Source organism: Thunnus albacares, chromosome 7, assembly GCF_914725855.1.
Source record: "Thunnus albacares chromosome 7, fThuAlb1.1, whole genome shotgun sequence".
NCBI lineage: Eukaryota > Metazoa > Chordata > Actinopteri > Scombriformes > Scombridae > Thunnus > Thunnus albacares.
Window position 1 is genome coordinate 26649895 of NC_058112.1, and position 23423 is coordinate 26673317.

At 39.0% G+C, this 23423-nt stretch overlaps 1 protein-coding gene across 6 annotated transcripts in view; it reads right to left on the reverse strand.

The window, feature by feature from the left end:
• The window catches only part of LOC122985998 (AP-3 complex subunit beta-2), a 51053-nt gene extending 27990 nt beyond the window's left edge, over nucleotides 1–23063 (reverse strand). For 2 of the 6 annotated variants that reach the window (XM_044357046.1, XM_044357047.1), the window contains exons 1-6: nucleotides 22795–23062; nucleotides 3873–3948; nucleotides 3194–3268; nucleotides 2729–2824; nucleotides 2397–2557; nucleotides 1912–1978 (exon numbers count right to left, since the gene is read on the reverse strand). In XM_044357046.1, the coding sequence (XP_044212981.1) occupies nucleotides 1912–1978; nucleotides 2397–2557; nucleotides 2729–2824; nucleotides 3194–3268; nucleotides 3873–3948; nucleotides 22795–22907 (588 nt within the window). In that variant the 5' untranslated portion in view covers nucleotides 22908–23062. Of the gene's footprint in view, nucleotides 1–1911; nucleotides 1979–2396; nucleotides 2558–2728; nucleotides 2825–3193; nucleotides 3269–3872; nucleotides 3949–11205; nucleotides 11314–22794 lie in introns of those variants that run through there. The other 4 variants (XM_044357050.1, XM_044357045.1, XM_044357048.1 and 1 more) reach the window with 4 other exon arrangements.
• Between the last annotated feature and the right edge of the window lie 360 nt (nucleotides 23064–23423).

The following is a 23423-nucleotide window of genomic DNA, read 5'->3' on the forward strand; positions in this document are numbered from 1 at the left end:
TGCAGTTGAGCAATTGAATATTTACACAATGTAATTTGTGACTGAATGCTACAGTCTGGCTCTTTCTGGTATATTACACTTGGAAATTATAACAATTTATGAACTAATTTCACTACGAAGACGGAGATTGGTTAAATAAATGATAAGCCTTGAAACAGCTGAGGTATTGAATGCAATCTGGTGCCATTCAAACTATTTGCATTTGTTGAATAAAATCCGCTGAGCTATGTGAAGGCAAGGCGAATTTATTTATATAGCACATTTCAGTATTAAGGCAATTCAAAGTGCTTTACATAAAACATTTAAAGCATTGAGACAAACTGCAAAAGAAGCAAACTATAAAAGGACACTTACATACAAAAACAAGCTAAAATAGAGTAAGACAGATGAAATACAAGAATAAAAGTTACAGCTCTGTGTAAGAAATTAATAATTATTTGGTTTAATAAAAGGCAGCGGCAAACAGAAAAGCCTTCAGCTGTGATTTAAAAGAACTGAGAGTTGCAGCAGACCTGCAGTTTTCTGGGAGTTTGTTCAGATATGTGGAGCATAAAAGCTGAACGCTGCGTCTCCATGTTTAGTTTTGACTCTGGGGACAGAAAGCAGACCTGATCCAGCTGATCTGAGAGGTCTGGATGGTTCATAACGTAGCAGCAGATCAGAAATGTATTTTGGCCCTAAATCAGTCAGTGCTTCATTCAGTGTAAAGATCTGAGAACTGGAGTGATATGATCCACCTTCTTGGTCTTAGTGAGGACTCGAGCAGCAGCGTTCTGAATCAGCTGCAGCTGTCTGATTGTTTTTTTTAGGGAGACCTGTGAAGACAGCGTTACAGTAGTCGAGTCTTCTGAAGATAAATGTATGGACAGGTATTTCCAAATCCTGCTGAGACATAAGTCCTTTAATTCTTGATATATTCTTCAGGTGATAGTAGGTTGACTTTGTAATTGTCTTAATGTGGCTGTTGAAATTCAGGTCTGAGTCCATGACTACACCAAGATTTCTGGTTTGATTTGTGGTTTTTTACAGCACTGACTGAAGCTGAGCGCTGACTTTTAATCGTTCTTCCTTGGCTCCAAAAACAATTACTTCAGTTTTGTCTTTTTTTAATTGAAGAAAATTCTGGCACATCCAATCACTGAATTGTTCAATGCACTTACTCAGTGCTTGTATTGGACCATAGTCCCCCTTATGTAAATTAGTGTGTCGTCTGCATAATTATGGTAACATATTTTGTTGTTTTCCATAATCTGAGCAAGTGGGAGCATGTAAATCTTGAACAGAAGAGGCCCCAGAATGGAGCCTTGGGGAACTCCATGTCATTTTTGTCCATTCAGATGTGTAATTACCTACAGACACAAAGTAGTCTCTGTCCTTTAAGTAGGATTCAAACCAGTTTAGTATGTGCCAGAAAGTCCAACCCAGTTTTCCAGTCGGTCTAGTAATATGTTATGGTTGACCAGTTGATCCAGTAATACTAAGATTGAAATTCTGCCACTGTCAGTATTTGAGTTGATGTCATTGAAGACCTTAACAAGAGCAGCCTCAGTGCTGTGGTCTGGTTGACATCCTGACTGGAAGACATCAAACAGACTAGACAGTTGTTTAGTGCCAAGAAATTCTTAAGCTGTTGAAAAATAGCTTTTTAAATGATTTGGGCCTTTTTAAGAGTGGCTTGATAAAGGCAGTTTTCAGCCTGTGGGAAGAAACCTGAGAGAAGAGACGTGTTCACAATTTGTAGAATATCTGAGGCCATGAAATTTAAACCATTTTTGAAAAACCTTGTTGGCAGAATATCAAGGCAGCAGGAGGAGAGTTTCAGATAATATCCTCCAGGTTTTTATGGTTGATGGAGTAAAACTGTGTCGTGGTATTTGAATTGAACCGAGGTGAACAGAGTAAAAAACCCACCGTGGTTTTGTCAGCGAGCAGTTTCTCTATGACTTCAATCAGCTGGTCCTTCTGTTCTGGATCCAAACTGAGGGCAGACAAGGATAAATCACTCAAACATATGAGAGAAGAAGAAATGTTGGAGGAACTGCAACTGGTTGAACTTAAAAATGATACTCAAGAGCGTAAAACAAATGGACTGCACTGCCAGAGCAGTAATGGATTTCTGAAGGATGTACCTTTAACTGCCACAAAGGGCTTTAATTTTAAAATGACAGTAAGTCATAGTGGATCTCCCTAGGCTCTCTCTGTAGGAGGCTGCAAAGTGAATAATAAACTCTCAAAAACAGATTTCTAACACAGATATGTACAATTTATGCCTCCTTTAGTTATTGTTACAAATGCCTCTACAGTATTCTTTATCTACTAAGTGATCGGCGCCAAGATGTGTTTTTACAGCCACAATCATGAGTCGTGATTGTTTTGTTCTTGCTTCTTGAGGTTACCTGTAAAGTTTGGGGATTGCGTGAGCGGCTGTCTTCCTGACGTATGGAGACATATCTGAAGCAGCTTCTTTGATGGCCAACATCATTATGGGGACGATGATAGTGACTCGGATGCTGGAGAGGACTCGCAGGGCGCTGGCTCTGATCAGCTGGTTTGGATCCTGTGAAAGCATAGCGTGGATATTTTATAAGCTATATTCCTGCAGCTGGTCAGTTTATATTTATATGGACGGCTTGGCTTTCACGTAGTTAATTCCTTGTGTTGTCAAAATGTAAAAGATTTGTTAGGACGACTTGAAAACTATTGATGATAGTAGCTGCCTCTGCTTTACCTTCAAGCCTCGCTGAAATGTGGAGATGGAGAGCAGAGCGAGATCTTGCTGCTCCTCGGCATAACGCACCAAATACACATAGACCAGTTTCTTCACCTGAAGGGAGGGGCAGTAAGACGGAAACAGACAGATAAAAAAAACAAAAAAAAAAACAAAAACAGATTTAATCCCAATTATGTAGATTACTTCAATTATTTCCAGTGAGATAAATCTGAAGTGAAGAGATAAAGCACAGTGATAAATCACAAAAAGAGGAGAGGAAAATTGTAATTTTGCTCAGGTGAGATAAAGCCGAACCCCATGGGGCTTTAAAAAAACCTGATAAGTTAATGCATAATTTACAAGCAAGGGAAATAAAAAAGCCTTTATACAGAAAGTAACTTTTTCCACCATATAAAGCTATACAAGCAGAAGAAAGAGAGCAAATAATACATGAAGCAACATGAAACTGGGTTTATTACAAACCTCAATATTTTTACAGGCCACATTTTTCACCACAGCAGGGAAGAGATCTGATGCGTTTTTACCTCGGGCGATCATCTGTAGACAAAAACCAAAAAAAAAAAAAAAGAAACCACAAAAGCAGCAATGAGGATCTCACAAGATGACATATTAGAAGAGTTTACATCATTTGTAAGAAGGTGCAACTTTTTCATTTCCTTTCAGCCTTTTTTTTTTTTTTAATGTTTTCATGCTTTTCCTTCCCGCTTTCGTCTGCTCTGTCTTGCAGGGATGATGAATGAAGAGTCGCGTGTGGAGCTTCAGAAGGAGGAATCTGACAAGGATTATGAATATTTAACCGCTGACTGTAGTTATATCATCTAGAACTGTCTTTCTCTTATAGCTGTAGGATAATAAGTCTCTTATAATTTCAGGATATTAACTCCAGTATTGTATTAATTGGATTAAGATTTGTATCTCTGATTAGAGCGTCGTTATACTGGAAACCTAACCTAACCATCAAGATTATGACATTAAGGCTGCAACAAGAGCGAGCACTGGGTCTTTCCTGCTGTCAGAATAAATTAAAAATGATACATGTTGTGTTTTTGCATTAAAACTTTCAGCGCCTTTGTCCTCCACTCAACATGCAGCCGTACCTACTGATCAGTGAAATCCCAGAGTAAACATTATTTATACTCACAGCCACGATCCGCTTCATTGCCTCCAGCTTCAAGGAGTCTTTGTTGCTGTCCAGCATCTCCTTTAAGTCGTCATGTCTGAGGGAAGAAAACACTGAAAATTAGATCACAGCTTGGTAGGTTTTTTTTTTTTTTTTTTTTTTTTTTTTTAGCAGTACAAGCAACATCAAATGACACTGATTGCAGAGGCCTCAAACAAGAAATGCAGTACAGACCTGTTTTGCAATTTCCATTCAATACTCAAAATTGATCAAAGTCTGCAAATGTGACCCAGAAATTATTCTCTTTGAAGTGGGGAACGCGGCTTGCAAAATATGGAAACCTTTCAAACTGCAGCTCATAAATGCAGGCTAATTGGAAAGTGACATAATCCCTAAAACATCATCTCGCAGAGAGACTGTTGATATTTTTGCAGAAATTTAGAGAAGCAATAAGAAACGCTTTGATCAAGATGTCACTCAGTGCAACTGTGACTTGTAGGTCTATTAGTATCCTGCAAGTTCACGTCTGTAATATGCAGATATCCAACCACAACAAAGATTTCTAGACCTGAAAAAATTAGTCGATAAATAAATTGACTGATTTTTTATAATCTCTTAATCAACAAACAACCCCAAATGTCACTTAACAATATCTTTGTGTAAAACAAACAGCTCATTCTGAGTTTTAGGAAATTGTGATGAGCATTTTTCACTATTTTATAAACTAAACAATTCATAGATTAATTGTCAGATTCACCATCAGAGTTGAGGACTAATTGTCATGTCAATCAATCGATATAATTCATTACACAGTACTAACTTCCTCCTTGTTGTAATCAGAACTGCAACATTGAAGCCATACAATTAAAATATAACCAAAAACATTGCCAGATATTCTGACTTATATAAGCTTAATTGCCATTATGTCACTGAAATAATACTTCACAACACTCCAGCTGATACTTTGTGTTTTTGGGTGAGCTTTTGAAGTGAAAATGGGTAGTAGGTGAGAGGTGGCATGCTATATAATATATACATGGAATAAAATCTACTTATGTTTAAATAAAATAGCTTTTTGATGAACATCAGTGCTTGGTATCAGTACTTTTTTGGTACCAAGTAAAGTGTGTTTGTAGCACCAAGTACTGAAAACTGCCAAAGTGAATGGTTGGTCATCTTGTTAACTAATTTTTTGATCATATAGTTGCTGATTTAAAAAAGGAAAAAGCTCTTTTGCAGGTGCTTGTGTTTAGGCAACTTTTAACATTTGAGAAGCCTGCTTCTTTTGTTGGGTTTTGTAAGGTGTCGTGTCTGTACTGAAACTCTGGTCCTCTGTCTGTCAGCACTTACAAAAACTTTTGAAAACTTTTGATGCATATCTCTATATAATCTATTTAGATGTCACCAAACACTTCATGTTTTATTGTTTTCCTATTTTAGGGGTGTACCAGCTGTCTTTTATAGTTTCAATCAAGCTACTGTAACCCAGTTAACGTGTAGCCGTGCAGCCCTGTTCATCCATCATCCCCCGTCAGGGACGATGGGAACAGACTGGCCGGGTTACACATGAGATGCAGGATCCTTGTCTGAGCGGATCTAAGCTGACATCTCCGCCCTGCTGCAAAACAAACACACATAAACAATACTGACAGATTCTACCAAACCTGCCAGGAGAAACCCGCAAACAGCAACGCTTAGACAATGGCGGCAGGTCACTGCGGATAGGATGGCTGCTACAGCTGACAAAGATAAAGACACCAGCCTAATTGAATGTTGAAACGCTGATCGATGACATTTTCAACCAGCCTAAATATCCGTTTTGATGCTCTTTTGTTTCTTTTGCTCGGCAAGTGACAGAAGACAATTATGACTCAACCTCTTTCCTGTTGATGAAAACATTTGAATTTACTGTCTTAGTGTCTGAAAAAACATCCACTTTTTCATTTTTTTTCTGGGTGAATATGACCTTAATCAGCAAAAGCAACTTCAAAGCAACTAATTATTTATTAGAACATTATATTTTTAGTTTGTGTACACCCTTTTAAATTTACAACAATCAACCTCTTAATGTACATTGACTGCAGATAAACTACGTTGTGCCTCTCACACCTCAGCTAGCATCTATGTTATCTAAGCTAACATACATGCTCTACTCCAGACATATAGTATCATGGGAGGTGATGCAGATACAGTTACATCAAAAAGAAAAACTGCTACAGTGTTTAACCAAATGTGAAAATGTGCTGAACGTGTCAACATATCTCATGCATCTTAAAAAACAGTGTTGTAAAAGTGCTAATCAGGATGAAAAAGAGTCTGAGCCTCATTCGTAGGTGTGGGAATAAAGGGTGGGGTTGTTTCGGTGGTGGGTGGGGTGATTAAATGGCTGCAGAGCTACACATTTCCCCCCCCCAACTAGTTTCCACGGCAACAAAGGATGCAATAAAATGAAGTAAAGCGATTTCCTGCCTCCCTGCAGTGCCTTTGTTGTATCTGACAGTGTTTCCACATGCGACTGACGGCCTGTGGTGCCGAGCAGAGGAAACACAGCGATCTACTCCTGGGACCAGTCTCCAGTGAGCAGAGGACTGTGGCTCTGATTCATGTCACTCACACTGCTATATAACAGCTGTTATAAGATGGAGACCACGCTGTTCGGACACTTGAGACCCTGCATAGTCTCAAAGTTATACTCTTATACAGAGTTTTGGTATATAAGCAGATATCTCAAAAAATCTAAACAAGACAATCTGACGTTTCTTCACATTCATCCTTCAAATTTCACCCAATATTAAACAAAAATATGTGGCTGACATTTTTAGCGTAATTCAATTCAATTCAGACTCAATACTCCAAGATAGAGTTTAGATTTTCTCCAAATGTCATGACAGACGTCAGCTAATCAGCATGATCGGCTGCTAAAATGTATATTTTAAATCTGTTTAGTTTTTTAAATATTTTTATTATTGATTGATTAGATTAGATTACTAGTCAGTCGATTGTGATGAGGCAGACAGGAAAAGAGGAGTTGGAGTTGCTGTGTTATGTTAAGCTACCAGGAAGCTCTTTTTAAAAGGAAGTTTGAATATTTCTACATTTCTTCTTATTAAAATCATGCAATTTGAGGATTGGATGGAGGTATGTATGTGTTCTCTAAATGCTTTTTAGTTTACTCAAATGTAAACCTGCATATTCTGTGTAGTAATAGTGCCAGAAAGCTTGAACTATCATCGGGTTCGGGAACTGATGTACATCTTACCTCCCGATGCAACAAACCTCACACATACTAAAAAAACAGCCTGAAACAACAACCACTACAAATTACTTTCTGTGTGAGTGAGTGGGAGGCTGTTGGGGTATACTATATATATATTTCATCTGTTTTGGTCATATTACAGCACTGAATGGAGGCCTGCAGTCTGTGAGGAGGTGGCCGCTGCAGAACTGAGTTGATTTATCACGACTCCTCTGCTTGTGAGTTTAATGTGTGTGTACGTTTCTGTGCGCTAAGTAAGATTTATGCTTTTGCCTCTATCAAGCATCAAAGTGTTAATAATTGCATTGCATGAATAATATAGTTCGCTCTGCAAAACACTTCAAAACCTGAATTCATGAAAGAGTGTCAAATTAAAACTTGACAGTATCTATGAAACGCTGTTTGTAGAGGATTATTTTTGGAATTGAGAGGTGAACTGAAGCTGGTTTCTTGGTTATAAATATGTGGCTGTGTCCCAAAACAAATAAAAAATAAACTGTGGAAAAATACAAAGATAACTTGCCTAGAGCACTAAAAGCCCAGACAAAAGGATGAGTCACTAAACTCTAATGCTGATTTTCAGCAGAGAATGAAGGTCCAACTGCTTCATTTCTTCCTGTGAAATCATGATGATAGGTCGCGGCCCTTGGCCATGGCTCCAGAAACAGAACATTTCTATCAGCAAGTCTCTTTATTACAGCCTGAAACCTCCTCTCTCCCCTTTGATGCGAGCTTCTAAACCTGAACTGCTATTTCTTTTGAAGTGCAAAGCATAAAACCTAAAATACGAAATGAAACGTCCAACCCAAAACACCTGAAGCAGCTGGTGATACAGTATATGTTACATTTCTATGCCAGATTTGTTATTTGGTCATGTAATTTTTCTTATTTCCTGTGAATAGCTGGATAAATGTACATAATATGACATCACGTACAGATACAGTGGGGTTATGGAGTGATATCAGAACAAGACTAAGAGCTGTGTGAGACTCTGCTTTGAGCTAAATGCTAACATCAACTCATAACATGCTAATATTTAGCAGGTATAATATATGTTTACCACCAAGTAAAGTACAGCTTGCTGTTGGGAATGTGATTAGTTTAGCGTCTACTTCAGTCATAAACCAAATGAATCACTAATTCATCCTGAACGGAACATAAAAGATCCATCACAATCCATCCAATAGATCCTTTTCACTTCAGATATTTTGTCCTTTCAAAGCAGGAAAAGCACAGGTGTAAATAATAACATTAACACGGCTCCTTTCCATTAATTGTCCCCCATGAATGTCTGTGCAAAATTTCACGGCCATCTGATAGGCTGATTGTTGAGATATTATAGTCTAGACCAGCGGTCAGCAATTATGTTCAATCATGGGCCAGTTTTTTCCAGCACTGTTCATTGCACAGGCACAGTGAAAACACAGCCCAGTATGTTTCATTTCTTTTAATTCATTCAAGAATAAAATTGACTTATAAAGTAGATTAGGGTTGTATTAGAGGCCAGATGTCCTAATTCCCAAGAGAGAGCAAACCAAGTCACAGCAGCTTATGTTAATAGTAATTTGGCAACAAATTACTCATAAAGATGAACATACATGAGACTAGAAAGGTAACTGATATAGCAGCAGTGACTGTAATTTATGATTGAAGTAAAGTTCTGTTATTGACACAAATCTGTATACCTGTATTATTCATCTTGTAAGTGTATAAGATGCTACAAGGTCATATTTACACGACTCTCGTATTTACATTGTTATCTATTGTCGACATGTAAAAGATTTGATGTAATCTATAAAAAGGAAAACACCAGCTATTTGCCAACCACTAGTGTAGACCAAACCAGTGGACCGACAGAGCAACAGACTGCCATAGCGCCACGTCACTAACTTGAACATCATTATGAACAGTAGATATCACATTTTGGTGTGAGAGTTTTATTTGAAGACTGACAATTTTGTGCTAATATTCAAAAATCATAAGAATCTTACATAGAAAAGCTGATTTTCCATCAGTGGAAACCTCATTGACCCAGACTGCTGATACATGATCTGACCTCGTTCTTAGGAGCCTCCGACTCTCACTCTTGCAGCTGAATGCAAAGAGTTCACACTGTTTCTCTGGATTAAGAAAAACTGTACAAAACTCTATAAACAGGAAATCATGACTAAATCAATGTTTTACAGCCCAACATGACAAGTACATTTTCAATGTTTTCACTTGTTAAAATGTAACGGTTGAGTAGAGGAACTTACCAACCGGAGACAAAATTTGTTTTTAGGCTTGTGCTGATTTACCACCTTGATCAGCATCACTAATTAATAAAATGACAAAGACTTACACAGATCTAATTAAAACTGGCCCTGAAAACACTGATTAGAGGAATTATCAGCAATTTGCAACCACAGACAAGTTAAACATGCATTATTAGTATGCATATTAGTAACAATAGTAGTCGTATATAGTTGCTCAGAAAAACAGACCAATGGCTTTTAAATGGAAAGAAAACAGAGGAAGGATTATAATTTATTTTTTCTGCACTTAAAAGTCTAACATATTCTATCTGTCAAAGTATGTGATTAAGTGGCCAGAACAGAACGATTACATGGCTCAGTAAATGAAAAGGTTAGATCCCAAAGTTACGAATGGACCAGAAGACAAAATACTGTAGGGGTTCTGAAAAAGGTGACAGCCCCTCGTACTTCACAGTCTACCCGCCTGACTGTGATGTATTTCTACGAAATGTCACATCAGTAAATTATCTGAGAAATAAAGTTTCATCTACAGCACCTACAGGAAAAATGAGCCTCTGACTGAGTTTATACTTCTCTGCACATGCCCAAAGGGCCCTCAGTAACTCTACACCAACACCGGCTCTCTAATTTCTCTGGATTTTGTCCCGTCCTACTGATCAACAGCTGAATTTACAAAGAGCTCTGAATTATTTAACCCGCAGTGGTACAACAGCGCACACCGGCGGGTCGGGTTACCTGGCACCAAAGCCAAGAGATCAGCAGGACTCTCCAGCTGGAAAGTCTCCATGGAAGTAGGCCAGAGTTCAATAATACAACTTCAGATGCAATGTCATTTTGTTCACCGAGTACAGAACGCTGCATAACTGCAATAACATGAGAAGGAATAGAGATGAGAATGTATTTGCATGAATCAGAGGTGAAAGATTGAAGAGTTGCAACTTGCATTTATAAGCAGCTGCTGAGGCTGTTTTACATAAGCTGAGCCTTTTGGCAGAGACTTTGAAAGTTTCTTGTTTCTTCTCAGTGACAGCAGTGAAATATGGCTGCTAAAACCAACCGGAGCTGTACTTCAGCAGAGCTCTAGTCTATAGGTATGACCTCATAAAATCAAAAAAGTGCATTTATATCTCTCTCAGTCATCTGTTTCTGAAGAGCTCCACTGACGTTTGGTTTGAAATCTAATTAATTGATGCACATATGTAAGACGTTATATAGTAACAAAGCTGCACATACAGTATTTGCACATCGTTCCTGGCTCCTGTAGTTTCTTTACCAATTCTAACAGAGCCAAAATGATCCATTAGTCAATCAACAGAAAATAATTTAGCCACTATTTTAATAATCATTCAGTTGTTTAAGTTATTTTCAAGCAACAATACCCAACATTCACTGCTTCCAACTTCTCCAATGTGAGGATTAGCTGCTCCTTTCTGTTTTATATGATTTTAAACAGAATATATTTGGGTTTTGAACTGTTGGTCAGACAAATCAAGTCATTTGAGTAGTTTTTAAAAGCCTGAAGAGGTAAAACTATCCAGAATTTCACAATCAAAAAACAAAGATGGGACAAGTCAGAGAAAATCAGGGTTGCAGATATAGAATTTTTTTCTTATTCTCTCTGTTGTCTTCATCATCTAACGACTCCTCATGACTTATTTTGCGACCTGTTGCAGTTGTAGCGACTCCCAGGACACCACTGACTTATTCTATATACCTTTCTTTGGGTGGCTTATCATGCTGCATTTAATGTAAACAACCAATGAAGCAGCTAAATGCCTTAAAAACTAAACATAACTTTAGTATATATGAGTTAAAGAGGGTCTGGATTCTCATAGCATCCTACCGCAAAGGTTGACTTTGGAAACTCCCACCACCACCACCTTCCTCCAGTGGTGCTCGTTCCTCATGGTCTCCACCACTTCCACCACCTCCTCCTCCACCACCTCCTCCTCCTCCTCCTCCTCCTCCTCCTCCTCCTGTACCACCAGATCTCAGGTGGCGCAGCTCATCAGGCTGCAGAGCGCTGTACCAAGCCTGCTGCCCGCTGTCAGGGGTCAGCACCGGGCTCTTGTCCTCCTCCTGGCCCTGGACCTGACTCTGCACCGTCTTCACGATGTTCACCGCGTTCACCGGCAGCTGCAGCAGCTTTTGCATGGTGGTCATCTTTGAAACTTTGTGTGAACCCAAAAGATCAAGAGCAACCTGTAGAATCCCGGGCAGATAAAGTGGAGAGAGAGTGGAGAAAGCCTGCAGTTTTTTCTTAGGCCACTCCTCGGTGTTAATGACTTGAATGAGTCTATGAAATTCTCAAGATCCTTCTGAGACACACAGCAAAGAGCAGCTTCAGTCAGATTCTGTGTTATAAATACTCCTTTCCTCCGAGGTTAAGTACATCCAATGTGGACATTTCTTGCAAGAATGACGCAACAAACCTCACCAGAAATGCTCCAGTGCCTGCTGACAGACTTCTCCACGGTGGCAAGGTTGATATACTGCTGCCTGAGTGCTGAAATCCAAATCCACCGGAGCCCCTGAGTACTGTAGGGGTTCTTTTTTTTTTTTTTTTCTGTTACTGCTGAGTCTGTAAAGCATCCAGTGAAGCGGACATCAGCTGCTCAGTAAATGGATGCTCGGCAGAGAGGGGCGTGGAGTTTTATTTGCCATGAAGCGTCTCCTCTCGCGACTCCTCCCGCTGCTCATGTGGTTCCTGTTGCAGCACCAGTCTCTCTCTCTCTCTCTCTCTCTCTCTCTCTCTCTCTGGTCTCTCAGTCAATGTATGTATCTGAGCTCTCTAACAATGACACAGCCTCTCCCACCTTTTGCCACGTTATCACTGCCCCCATGAGCTTGTCATTTTTGCTCCGCCTCTTCACATTAACGGATAAAAATCTTGCTTCCCTCGTTCATTTGAACTCTCGCTCTATCACAGCTTTCCTTATCTGCCTTCACCCAGACTCGCTGCCAACAAACCTTTGCAGATTCCCGACAGATGCTTTTAAATATTCCTCACTCTCCTTGCTCATTATGTAAAAAAAAAAAAAAAGTTCTTTCTTATTAATATTTTAATATACTGTGTGGTGCCTTTTTTTCCCCTCGTCTTACATGACTCAGCTTTTTTGGCAGCGTCGTGATGAGGACATCTCTCTCTCTCTCTCTCTCTTTCTCTCTCTCTCTCTTTCCCACTCATTTCTTTTTGGCTCAAAACAAAAATAACTGCCTTAAAGCACAATTCACATATGCTCGACCCTGTGATCTGTAACAGCTCAGTTAGGATTTGTTGACATTTGCTTAAGACTAATATGATTTTTAAACAGTAATGTCATCAATAAAAAAACACCCTGAAGCTGCAGCATTTACAGTCACGGTGATATAACATGATCTGGTATATCATGTTTTGTAATGCTGTAAAAACAAATACTATAATCGATATGAAACAGAGAATAAATCTTTAAAAAATGTAAATAATCTCCATCTAATGGTGCAAAAATGAAAACATAATTGTTGTACTATTTGAAACATCCTAAGAAGATCCAGTTCTGTAAATATCTTATCATTCTGACCACAAAAGACTACACATTTAAAGTACCAGTGTGTAAGATTTAGGGGGATCAATTGGCAGAAATATTGGCAGAAATAGAATATAATATTCCTAAGTATCTTTTCATTAGTGTATAATACCAAAATAAGAATTGTTGTGTTTTTGTAACCTTAGAATGAGCCTTTTATATCTACATAGGGAGCCTGCCATGTTTCTACAGTAGCCCAGAACGGACAAACCAAACACTGGCTCTAGAGAGAGCCTTTTACGTTTTTCGTGAGTTTCGTGACCACCGTAGAGTCTCCTACATGCTGGGGAGGGGTACTCAGTTGGTTGCAATCTGCAACCTCACCACTAGATGCCACTAAATCATACACACTAGTCCTTTAAAAGTATTTTTTGAAATTTCTTCTTCTTCTTTTTTTTTTTTTGGTCAAAACTTTTTTTTTTTCAGATTTTATGCGCAGTGCAGTAGCATCATAATCTCTAAATGAAGGAGACTTACAATAACAGGGCAACTCAAAAGGAATATATGAAGGCTTTCATAAATTAATAAACTGTAGTATGTCCTAAAGCTGGATAATTCTACTCCCTGCTGAGATCAAAATGGAAATAAGCCTTTTATCTTTAATGTTTTATCCATGATGTTTTTTTGGAGGGATATTTTTTATATTACCAAAAAAAAAAATTAAAAAAATTAAATCACTTTGAATTTTCACTTTGGCCCTGTAGAGCAAAGCATGATCATCGCCAGGGTTAGACACTTAAGTGGCTTTGTGAGGCATACATCAATCAGCTTATATATATATATTTTATATTTTTATATTTTTATACAGTCACTGTGTTTCATTTGAGGGTAAAGAACATTGATAATTACTTTAAGGAATAGTTTGACATTTAAGGAAACTTTCTTCAAGCGTTTAGATGTCACTCTAATGTCTGTTTGGTAAATAAAAGGCTACTGTGAGCCGTTGGTTAGCTTGGCTTAGCATAAAGACTGGAAACAGGAAACAGCTAGCCTGGCTCTGTAAAAAAATAACAAAATCTGCAGTGTGTAAAACATAAAGCTGTGGTTTTACCAGAAATAACTAATTAGTAACTAGTGAACTTTAGACGTGCTGGCAGGTATATTTTGTTACCTTTGGACAGAGACAGGATAGCAGTTTCCTCCCTTCTCCAGTCTTTGTGCTAAGCTATTGTAAGCTTCTTATCTAAGCATATTTTCCAAAATGTCAAACTATTCCTTTTGACCTTTATCAACCTTTTGGAAGGGACCAAAAAATCTTAAAACAACATAGATTTCTTTGACATGGCTTACAGTATGATGTAATTGACAGAAATTCAAGTCAGATAAGCTGTCATCCCACAAAGACAACAGCTGAGAAAGGCCATCATGTCATACAAAATCCAACATGACACTGATCTGACATTTGCTTTTATGGCTTGGGAATAAAATGCGCTGCAGTGCCCCAAAACAAAACAGTACAAGCCAGATATTGTGATTTTCAAACTCAACAAACCTCAGCGGCAAGCAACATCAACCCTCTCAAACTTACAATAGTCATTTCATGTTGAAGGACAGTAATTACCTTTAAAAGAGGAGGGAAGTTGTTGTTGTTGGGGGGTTTTTTTTGTTGCTCAGAGTAATAACACAGACATATTGACATGATTTGAGAACTGAAGAAACATTTCCAAGGTCGTGTTTCCATGGAGACGACTGAAGAGGAGGAGACATTGACTTCTGCAAACACAGATCTTCACAACAACAATGCCCAACATTAACTCACTTGAATCAATCAATGAAAGCACAATTTAAGAAGTAGTTTTAATTTCTGACCATAACAATGACTACGATTACATGCACACTAATATTCTACTATTATTCCAGATACGACAATATTCCCAATTTGATATGGATCATGTAAACAACATATTCCGTTTGGATATTCCGAATTAGGCCTTATTCCGAATGTAGCATTTTCCAATTTTGACATAAGGGATACGCTGACATTATTCGGGTTTTAGGAGCATTCTTTGGACATGTATACAGCACATTCGTAATATGCGTCTCAATTGGGGTTTTTACCGCAGTTTGCAACACACCGCCGTCGTCTGCTGGAGCAGGAAGGCAGACAGAGGAGAGGAATGAGAGGAGAGTGGAGAGCTGTTCAGGGTGGGCTGGAAAAATAGAGTACATCTTCTCCACGACGGGGACGGAGGGGTTCGGTTATTATCCTGACTGACGTAGACGACTTAGTGTGATGCACCAAAAACACTCAGCAGTGTAGTAAACATCATGGAACAACCTGGATACTGGATGTGCCTGTAACTATAAATTTATAATATCAGTCATATCAATATAAATTATAAATATCAGGCAGCTCACTCGTTTTTTACCTCGTTGGTTTACTTCACTGCCTGCAGAAATCTTGTGATTCATGTTCCCATTGGAGCAGCCCTGAAAACCCTTTGCTTGTAAACAGGAATATTAGTGGAATATTCATTTTCATTTGCCATATAAACAGCTTGGTAGGAATATTGCCTTTTTCAGAACAAGGGCAAAAAACTGAATATTTTGTGCATGTAAACATAGTCACTGTTCACCGATCCCCACATACAAGACAGCCTTGAAGAGCAGTAAATCCCTGCATGGACAGATTACAGCGTAGAAACACTGACAGGTTGTTTTTTTATGCACAGACTGGGATACCTTCCCTGGAGAGCTGAACCTGGACAACGCCACAGAAGTTACCATAGATTACATAAAACTCTGTGTTGACACTGTGATCCCAAAACGGACAATAAAAGTCTACCCCAACAACAAACTTTACATCACGAAAGAGGTGAAAGAATGTATTAACAGAAAAAAGGAGGCATTTAAGACCAATGACCAAAAGCAGTTGAACCAGAGGCTCAAAGAAGCAAGGGAGGCGATAGAGGGAAACCTCCAGACTATGAACCCTAAAAAACTATGGGACTTAATTAATGAAGTAGCCATCGACATGAAACCCACAAAGAAAGCTAAAGCAAATGAGCTGAGTGGTTTTTATAGGCAGTTTGACAATTATGATTTCTCTGCTGAATGTGACATAGTGCTCAATGGTATTGCTATTGATGATGTTGACAGGCTAGAGATTTATCCTAAATCTGTCAACAAGAAGGTCCTTAAGCAAATCAATGTCAACAAGGCCACAGGTCCAGATGGTATCATGTGCAGGTTAATTGAGACCTGCATGGTGCCCCATTGTCCAGAGGTCCCTAGATTCTCACACTGTACCAAGACAATGGAAAAGGGCAATCATCACACCTGTGCCTAACAAACCCTGTCCACGAGAGAATAATGATTTTAGACCTATTGCTCTAACCTCTGTTGTGTGGAGAGGCTCATGGTGAGCAAACCATTGCTGAATAGGCCCACAGCTAGATCCTATACCAGTTTACACACAAACACCAGAGAGGCACTGATGATGCAACTAAACTAAACACCTTGACAAATGTAAATTTCAGCTCAGCCTTTAACACCCTGCATGCTCTCCTGAAAACACTGCAGTATATGGATGTGAACCCCTGCACTATTAAGTGATACCACTCATCTTCTGACCAACCGCACCCAGCAGGTTAGGGTGAACAGGACCCTGTTTGAGCCCCTGACCATCAGCACCTGCGCCCCCCAGGGGTGCGTTAGTTCCCCTGTGCTTTTCACCCTGTACACCAATGAATGCACTTGCAGCACTGCTGACGACACAGCTATCCTGCTGTACACAAACATGAGATTCAGAGCTTTGTCCAGTGGTGTGACAAACACTTCCTCACCCTCAACATTAAGAAGATGTTGGTCTTCAAACCCACATCCATTGGAGACCACTCACCAGTGGTTATCCATGACCAGAACATAGTCCAGGTTGACTCTTACAGATATGTGGACATACACATCAATAATAAACTGACATGAGATGTTCAGGTAGAAAATGTCTGCGCTAGGGTCCAACAGCGACTACATTTTTTTCATAGCTTGAGGGTCTTTGGTGTCAGCCAGAAAGTGTTGCTCCTCTTCTACCACGTCCTAGCTGAGAGCGTCCTGCGGTGTGGCATCTCAGCCTGGTTTGGCAACCTCAGTGTACAGCTGAAAGACCAGATTACCCGACTGACACAGGGAGCCATGAAGATCGTGGGAGTCATGCAGCATCCCACACTCCAGGCTGTCTTTGATGATACAATCATCAGACAGGCTCAAACAATTATTTCTGACCACCCATGCCGTCCATCCTGAGTAACAGTTTCTTCCCTCAGGCAGATGCTTCAGGCTCAACCACTTTAAGAACTCCTTTGTCCCCCTGTCCATCAAAGCCTTAAATGATAAGCTAGGCAGAGGCTAACCACTGTAACGCTGCTTTTAATTCTAACTGTACATATGTACACTTTATGTTGACTCTATGTTGATGAGGCTGCTTTACTCTTACTGCACATATTATGTACACCATTATGATGACTACAGGTTTGTTGTACAACAGGCAGCGTGTAATTTGTTGGTTGATGGCAGTCTGTGCATGTACTGTAGATATTGTGTGTGTGCATGTGTATGGGTGACAGTGTATGTATTGTATATATGCACTATGTTATTTGTATTTTTTAACAGCTGTTACTATATGTGTCCAGGACAAATTTTTATCTGGGCAATAAAGTACATCTCATCTCATCTCATCGACTGATTTTTGCCAAACCGCCTCAAGGCAAAAATCTCCTCCTGTAGGACCAAAGGTCACAGTTCACTGCCTGGAGTTCAGCCATCTACGAGGACTGAGCTCCCTCTGCTGGTGAAAAAACATACTATTTTAAAATGATGTGCTGTATGTCTCTACTCCAAGACTTTTCATACTGATTTTCGATCACTTTTTACAAAGCTTCCTCTAAAATCCTCCAATCCTATACAGAATACCAGTCAGTTGTAGTAATAATGAAGCTTATTAGAGCTGGTGATGCTTCTGCTTGACCCAATTATTCTGCACGGTTTCATTTCCAGAAAAAGCCAGAGAGAGAAACAGTGGGAGGAATAAACAGCAATGTGATCTGTTAGCAAACCGAGATACATGCACAGATAACAAATCACAGAGGACTCAGACACACAAAACTCTAAAGAGAAGCTAAAGTTAATTCACAGATCTTGAATAATGTTGTTTCAAAACTCGATATCCACTAGCAAGGCTTTACTCATACAAAATTATCACCCGAATGAAAGTTTAACCAAAGTAACAGTTTGAAAGACTCAATCTAGAAGAATTCATGGACATTGCTGAAAATATAAAGATGATAAATGCCAAGAAAATATAAACTCTTGATAGATCGTTTTAGAATAAAGCTTATGTTTATATGTACTGTATATCAAACAGAGTGTGACACATCTGACAGCATGCAGTATGATTGTGCATATGAGCACTGATGACTCATACAGTATAGATGCTTTCAGCAGTATTAGTCAGCGCAGCTTTCCAACTGACACATACAACAATGGAGATTAAATGTTTCTTTGTCTATGATATTCTAATCAAATAATTACATGCACACAATTGTCTAAAAATAAGAAGTGATTATTAGACTTCTGCATTTATTTTATGTTAGTATTTTTTTTTAAACATCCTATCAATATGGTCCACACAGGTGTTTTTGTTTATTTTGTCTAATTAAACCTCTTCTCAACACTGCATGAACGAGTACAAACTGTGCTTAATTGACATTTTCTGATTTTTTACACCTGCTTTGGCGGAAACTTGCACTTTTAAAAACATCTTTATACACCTTGATTATTCTTATTGGTACATGCAGTTTGATTGACCTTACATACGTTCCCTGTGTAGCTCTACACAACTTCACCAGAGCAGAGGTGTGCAGGACCTTTAACATATTTGATTGATACATACAGTTGGCCCCTGTGTGTCACCAAATTCAGCTAAACAGTACGACAAAAATATATCAAACTGTACTGTACAACTACATTATTGCTGTATAATCAACCATTTACAAATAGTGTAGTACATCATCTAAGCATGCAGGTTCTTCCCTGTGCTGCTCCAGTTCACCAAATACATTTTTCAGTGGGTCTCTTCCACAGAAGACATTTCTACATGTCACAGTAGGAAAAGCACAGATGTAAATAATAATAATTACCAATGACTGACAACACTTGAATAAAACTGATTCATTATTAATGTTGTTAGTAACACCTGTGCTTTTCCTACCATGACAAGTCAAAATGTGTGCGGTGAAAAATTGTCTGAGGTGTAAGCAAGATGCAAAACAGCATAAACAGCATCTCTCTAGCTGTTTGTAGCTTCTTTTTTATTCCTCTAATTCTAAGTGTTTGTGTGCAGCTGCAAGCTGCTCCAGCGAAGGTTGACTTAAACATTCCCAATTAATGTCTCATATGTTATCCCTAATGTCATCAAATGGCAATAAAAACTACAAATATAACAAATATAAACAAAAATCCAGTAATTTTTATGTCCTAACATTCTGTGCCAGCTGTACAGTAAATTACAAACTCTTTACCACTAATAGGTTTTTCAATGAGACTCGTTCAGCTTGCCTTCTACATGAGTACAAGCAGACAGCATTGTACTCAAAACAGTCCTTCCCCAGCACAGCCCCATTTACAACTGACTCTTTTTATAGTCCACTTATGAATCCAGAGGACAAAGATCCGCACCTTGGTCTGTGTTGCTCACTCAGTGTAAGTCATTTTGCAAAAGAGTAGTAGATACTTGCCAAATAGTAAGGTAATGTAAAAGAAGCCAGAAGCCGTCTGGCTTCATGACAGCGTTAACATTAAGACTGACTTCTGGTAGTGTCCTTTGGCCCATGTAGGACAATCCTCCTGTGTGTAGAAACAAAGATGCTCCTGAAAGAACAAATTGTTCCCGAGCAGGACACCAGACTTCACTGTACTGACTGACGAGTTTCTGTTCAGAACTACAAATCTAGATGTCAATGCAGTTTGTTGGTGTCAGCTTGGTGTCTGATATACCAATTGCCTTTCTAAATAATTTAGTTTAGTTAATTTAATTTAATTTTTAAAGGACCAGTGTGTAAGATTTTATGGCATCTAGCGGAGAGGTTGCAAATTGCAACCAAATGAATACACCTCTCCTCTCCCTCTCCTTCCAATCATGTAGGAGAACCTACGGTGGCCTTGAAACTCACAAAAATCGTGAAAGGTCCTCTCTAGAAACATGGCAGTGCAACATGAAAGGGGACCTGCTCCCTATGTAGTTATAAAGGGCTCATTCTAAGCTAATGAAAACACAACAATTCTTATTTTCAGGTGATTATACACTAATTAAAACATACTTATGAAAATTATATTCCATTTCTGCCAAGTCTGTTCTGCTAGATACCACTAAATTCTACACACTGGTCCTTTAAACCAACCTGCAGTTTGTACATAGAGGATGCTACATCTTTACCAGTCTATTAGCTGTCATCTTGTTTTGAAATTTCACTCATCAGAGTGTTAATTGCCTTATTAGATGATGTCTTTAACAGCTGAAAATTCTGCTTACTGGAAGTGAATCTAACATAACCCACCTTTATAGCCAGCACTGTAGCTAGACACTGAGGTCATGGCTGTAACTTGTAACTATAAATATTTGAGCAGATTTTAGTGGGTTTAAGGGTGAGCTAGAGTGAATAAGTTGGATTGCGGCAGAAGCATAATAACATCTCATCTAAGTGACGTTACAATCGTTGTTTTGCTCTTTAACTTTTGTCTGCTCTTTCTTTCTGTTTTAAAGTGGCACTACACCAACTGTACACAACATGTGTGTTAATATTCAGCCTATGAAAACAGTTTTAATCATCTTGGTTATTTAGGCTTTTGCTTGGAGACTACGATTTTATTCAACAGAAAGCCCTTGCTACAAACCAGTGCTGTTGAGTCTGAAAAACATGACATTTACCAGGCAAGGAGGGTCTAATGAAAAGATGCTATCAGGTTGTATTATGGGAAGAGTAGGATGTGGCTGTTTTGAAGCTTGACCCCACAGCAGGGACTAAAAGTCAGGGTATCTCTGCCTCTGCTGCATCGGTTTTGACCACTATTATTAAAAAGCTGTTTCTCACAAGTTCTTAAAGAAATAGAAGTGCGATACAGTCACATTTTTTCAAGTCTGACTTAAAATAACACTCATGCCCATTTGTGCAATACATTGAAAGAAATTTTATTAGCTTCAGGTGAACTTCTTAATGTATTTTACACATTTTACATAGATCAGACTGTGGATCTCTATATGGCCATTGCAGACAGTTGGGACAATTACAGCAATCAATTACTCTTTCACTGTACGTATGGTCATGTGAGCATTGTTTTAAGACAGACTTGAAAGAATGTGAACCTATCTTTAAATGTAAAACACTGAGCTACATTTCAGGTGGGAAATTATTATGATTATTATTTATAGGTCTGTCTAGCCATTTTATATCTAAAACAAGAACAATGAAAAGGACACAACTGAATAAAAGCTTCCAGTGGTGGAAGAAGTACTCAGATCCTTTACTTAAGTAAAAGTACAATACAGCAATGTAAAAATACTCCTTTACAAGTAAAACATGGATAAAGTATTACAGTAAAAGTAGTGGTTTGATCCCTCTGACTGATATATTTTTATATATGACATCATTAGATCATTAATAGTGAAGCATCAGTGTTAGAGCAGCATGTTACTGTTGTAGCTGCTGGAAGTGGAGCTAGTTTACACTACTTTATATACAGTTAGCTAATTTAGTCCAGTGGTTCCCAACCTAGGGGTCGGGCCCCTCCAAAGGGTCACCAGATAAATCTGAGGGGTTGTGAGATGATTAATGGGAGAGGAAAGAATCTGATACACAAATCTGTTTTCAGCTTTTGGACTTTTTCTCCAATCTTTGATTTTTGGTGAAATATTGGATCACTTGAACATTTATTGAAATGAAAGCATGTGAGAAGTTTAAAGGGAAAAATCACTATTTGGTGGAGCTGTTAACAACTCATAGACATCTGAAATGTGACGCCAACTACACACTGCTTTTTGTAAGACGTCAAAAGCCAAAAAGGTTGGAAACCACTGGTTTCATCTTTAACAATGTGTTGTATTTTAAAAGCTTGTTATATTATCCATTGTGTCAAATCTTCATTGGAAAAGTAACCAAAGCTGTCAAATAAATGTAGTGGAGTAGAAAGTACCATATTTCCCTCTGAAATATAGTGGAGTGGAAGTATAAAGTAGCATCAAATGGAAATACTCAAGCAAAGTACAACTACCTCAAAATTGTACTGAAGTACAGTACTTGAGTAAATGCACGTAGTTACTTTCCACCACTAGTAATTTCCTCCTATTGACTGATACATTTCAGGTGTTAAACCGGGTCCATGTGTGTCTGAGCTGCTCACACTGAGCTGCTGCTGCTCTGCGCGCTGTCCAGCAGGGGTGGTGCTGAAAAGCTGGAGCTGAGGCCTCACATCCCCTCTGACAGGCCTTTCACATTTCACCTCACAAATATAACATAAACGCTGCCATTATCAACACCCCAACCAGCCTGTTTTAAACACAAACCGCTGAATGCACCTTTATATCCTCAGTTAACAACCGTCATTAGACGTCATACGACCAGCTTGAGCAATCAAATCACGGTGAGAAAAGGCAGACACCGATTTCAATCACGGGCCTAATAACAAACAAAGTTCAGTCTGGAGGGGTGGGTTTACGTTATATTCCGGTCACCGACATTAAAATACACTTCTTATGCATCTCAGCAGGCAGGAAACAGCATCCACACTGCACCTCCCCCGCCATAAGTTGCCCCGGTGCATCCCCATAATATGACAAATAAAAGGCGTCAGCTGCACCGAGGCAGGTGGCTCCGTACCTTTTGTAGTCGGAGGAGAAAATCCCTCCGCTCGCCGGGTCGTGACCATATTCAGGCTCTCCGACGCTGGAGGAGCCCCCTTTCTCGTCGTTGAAAGCAGAGCGGTCGGACATTGCCGTGGCTTTCTGTGTTTTTTTTTTTGTTTTTTTTTTTCTCTCTCTCCCCCTCACAGGGCAGCGATGGAGATTTAGTGCAGAAGGCAGCAGGATGTAGAGCTCTTAAAGGCGCACAGACACAGATCTGTGAGGAGGGGGGGGAGGGATGATGCTCTGGTCACGTGATGTCCGTCATGTTTCCCTCTCCAGATTCCCAATACTTTTTGTTTTAACTTCAGTTCATGCAGAAAATATTGTGTGTGTGTGTGTGTGTGTGTGTGTGTGTGTGTGTGTGTGTGTGTGTGTGTGTGTGTGTGTGTGTTGGCATATACAGTATGTCAGAGCATTTTCACATTTTCTTTTTTTCTTTCTTTTTTTTAAGCTTAGCAACATTTTATTTTTATGAGGAAAACAACCTCCAGGGCTTGAATTGAAATTAACTTTTTTCATCACCAGCCAATATGGCTACTAGATTTTAAATTTTACCAACCAATCAGAAATTCCATTAGCCAAAATGTTTTTCTTGAAATATAC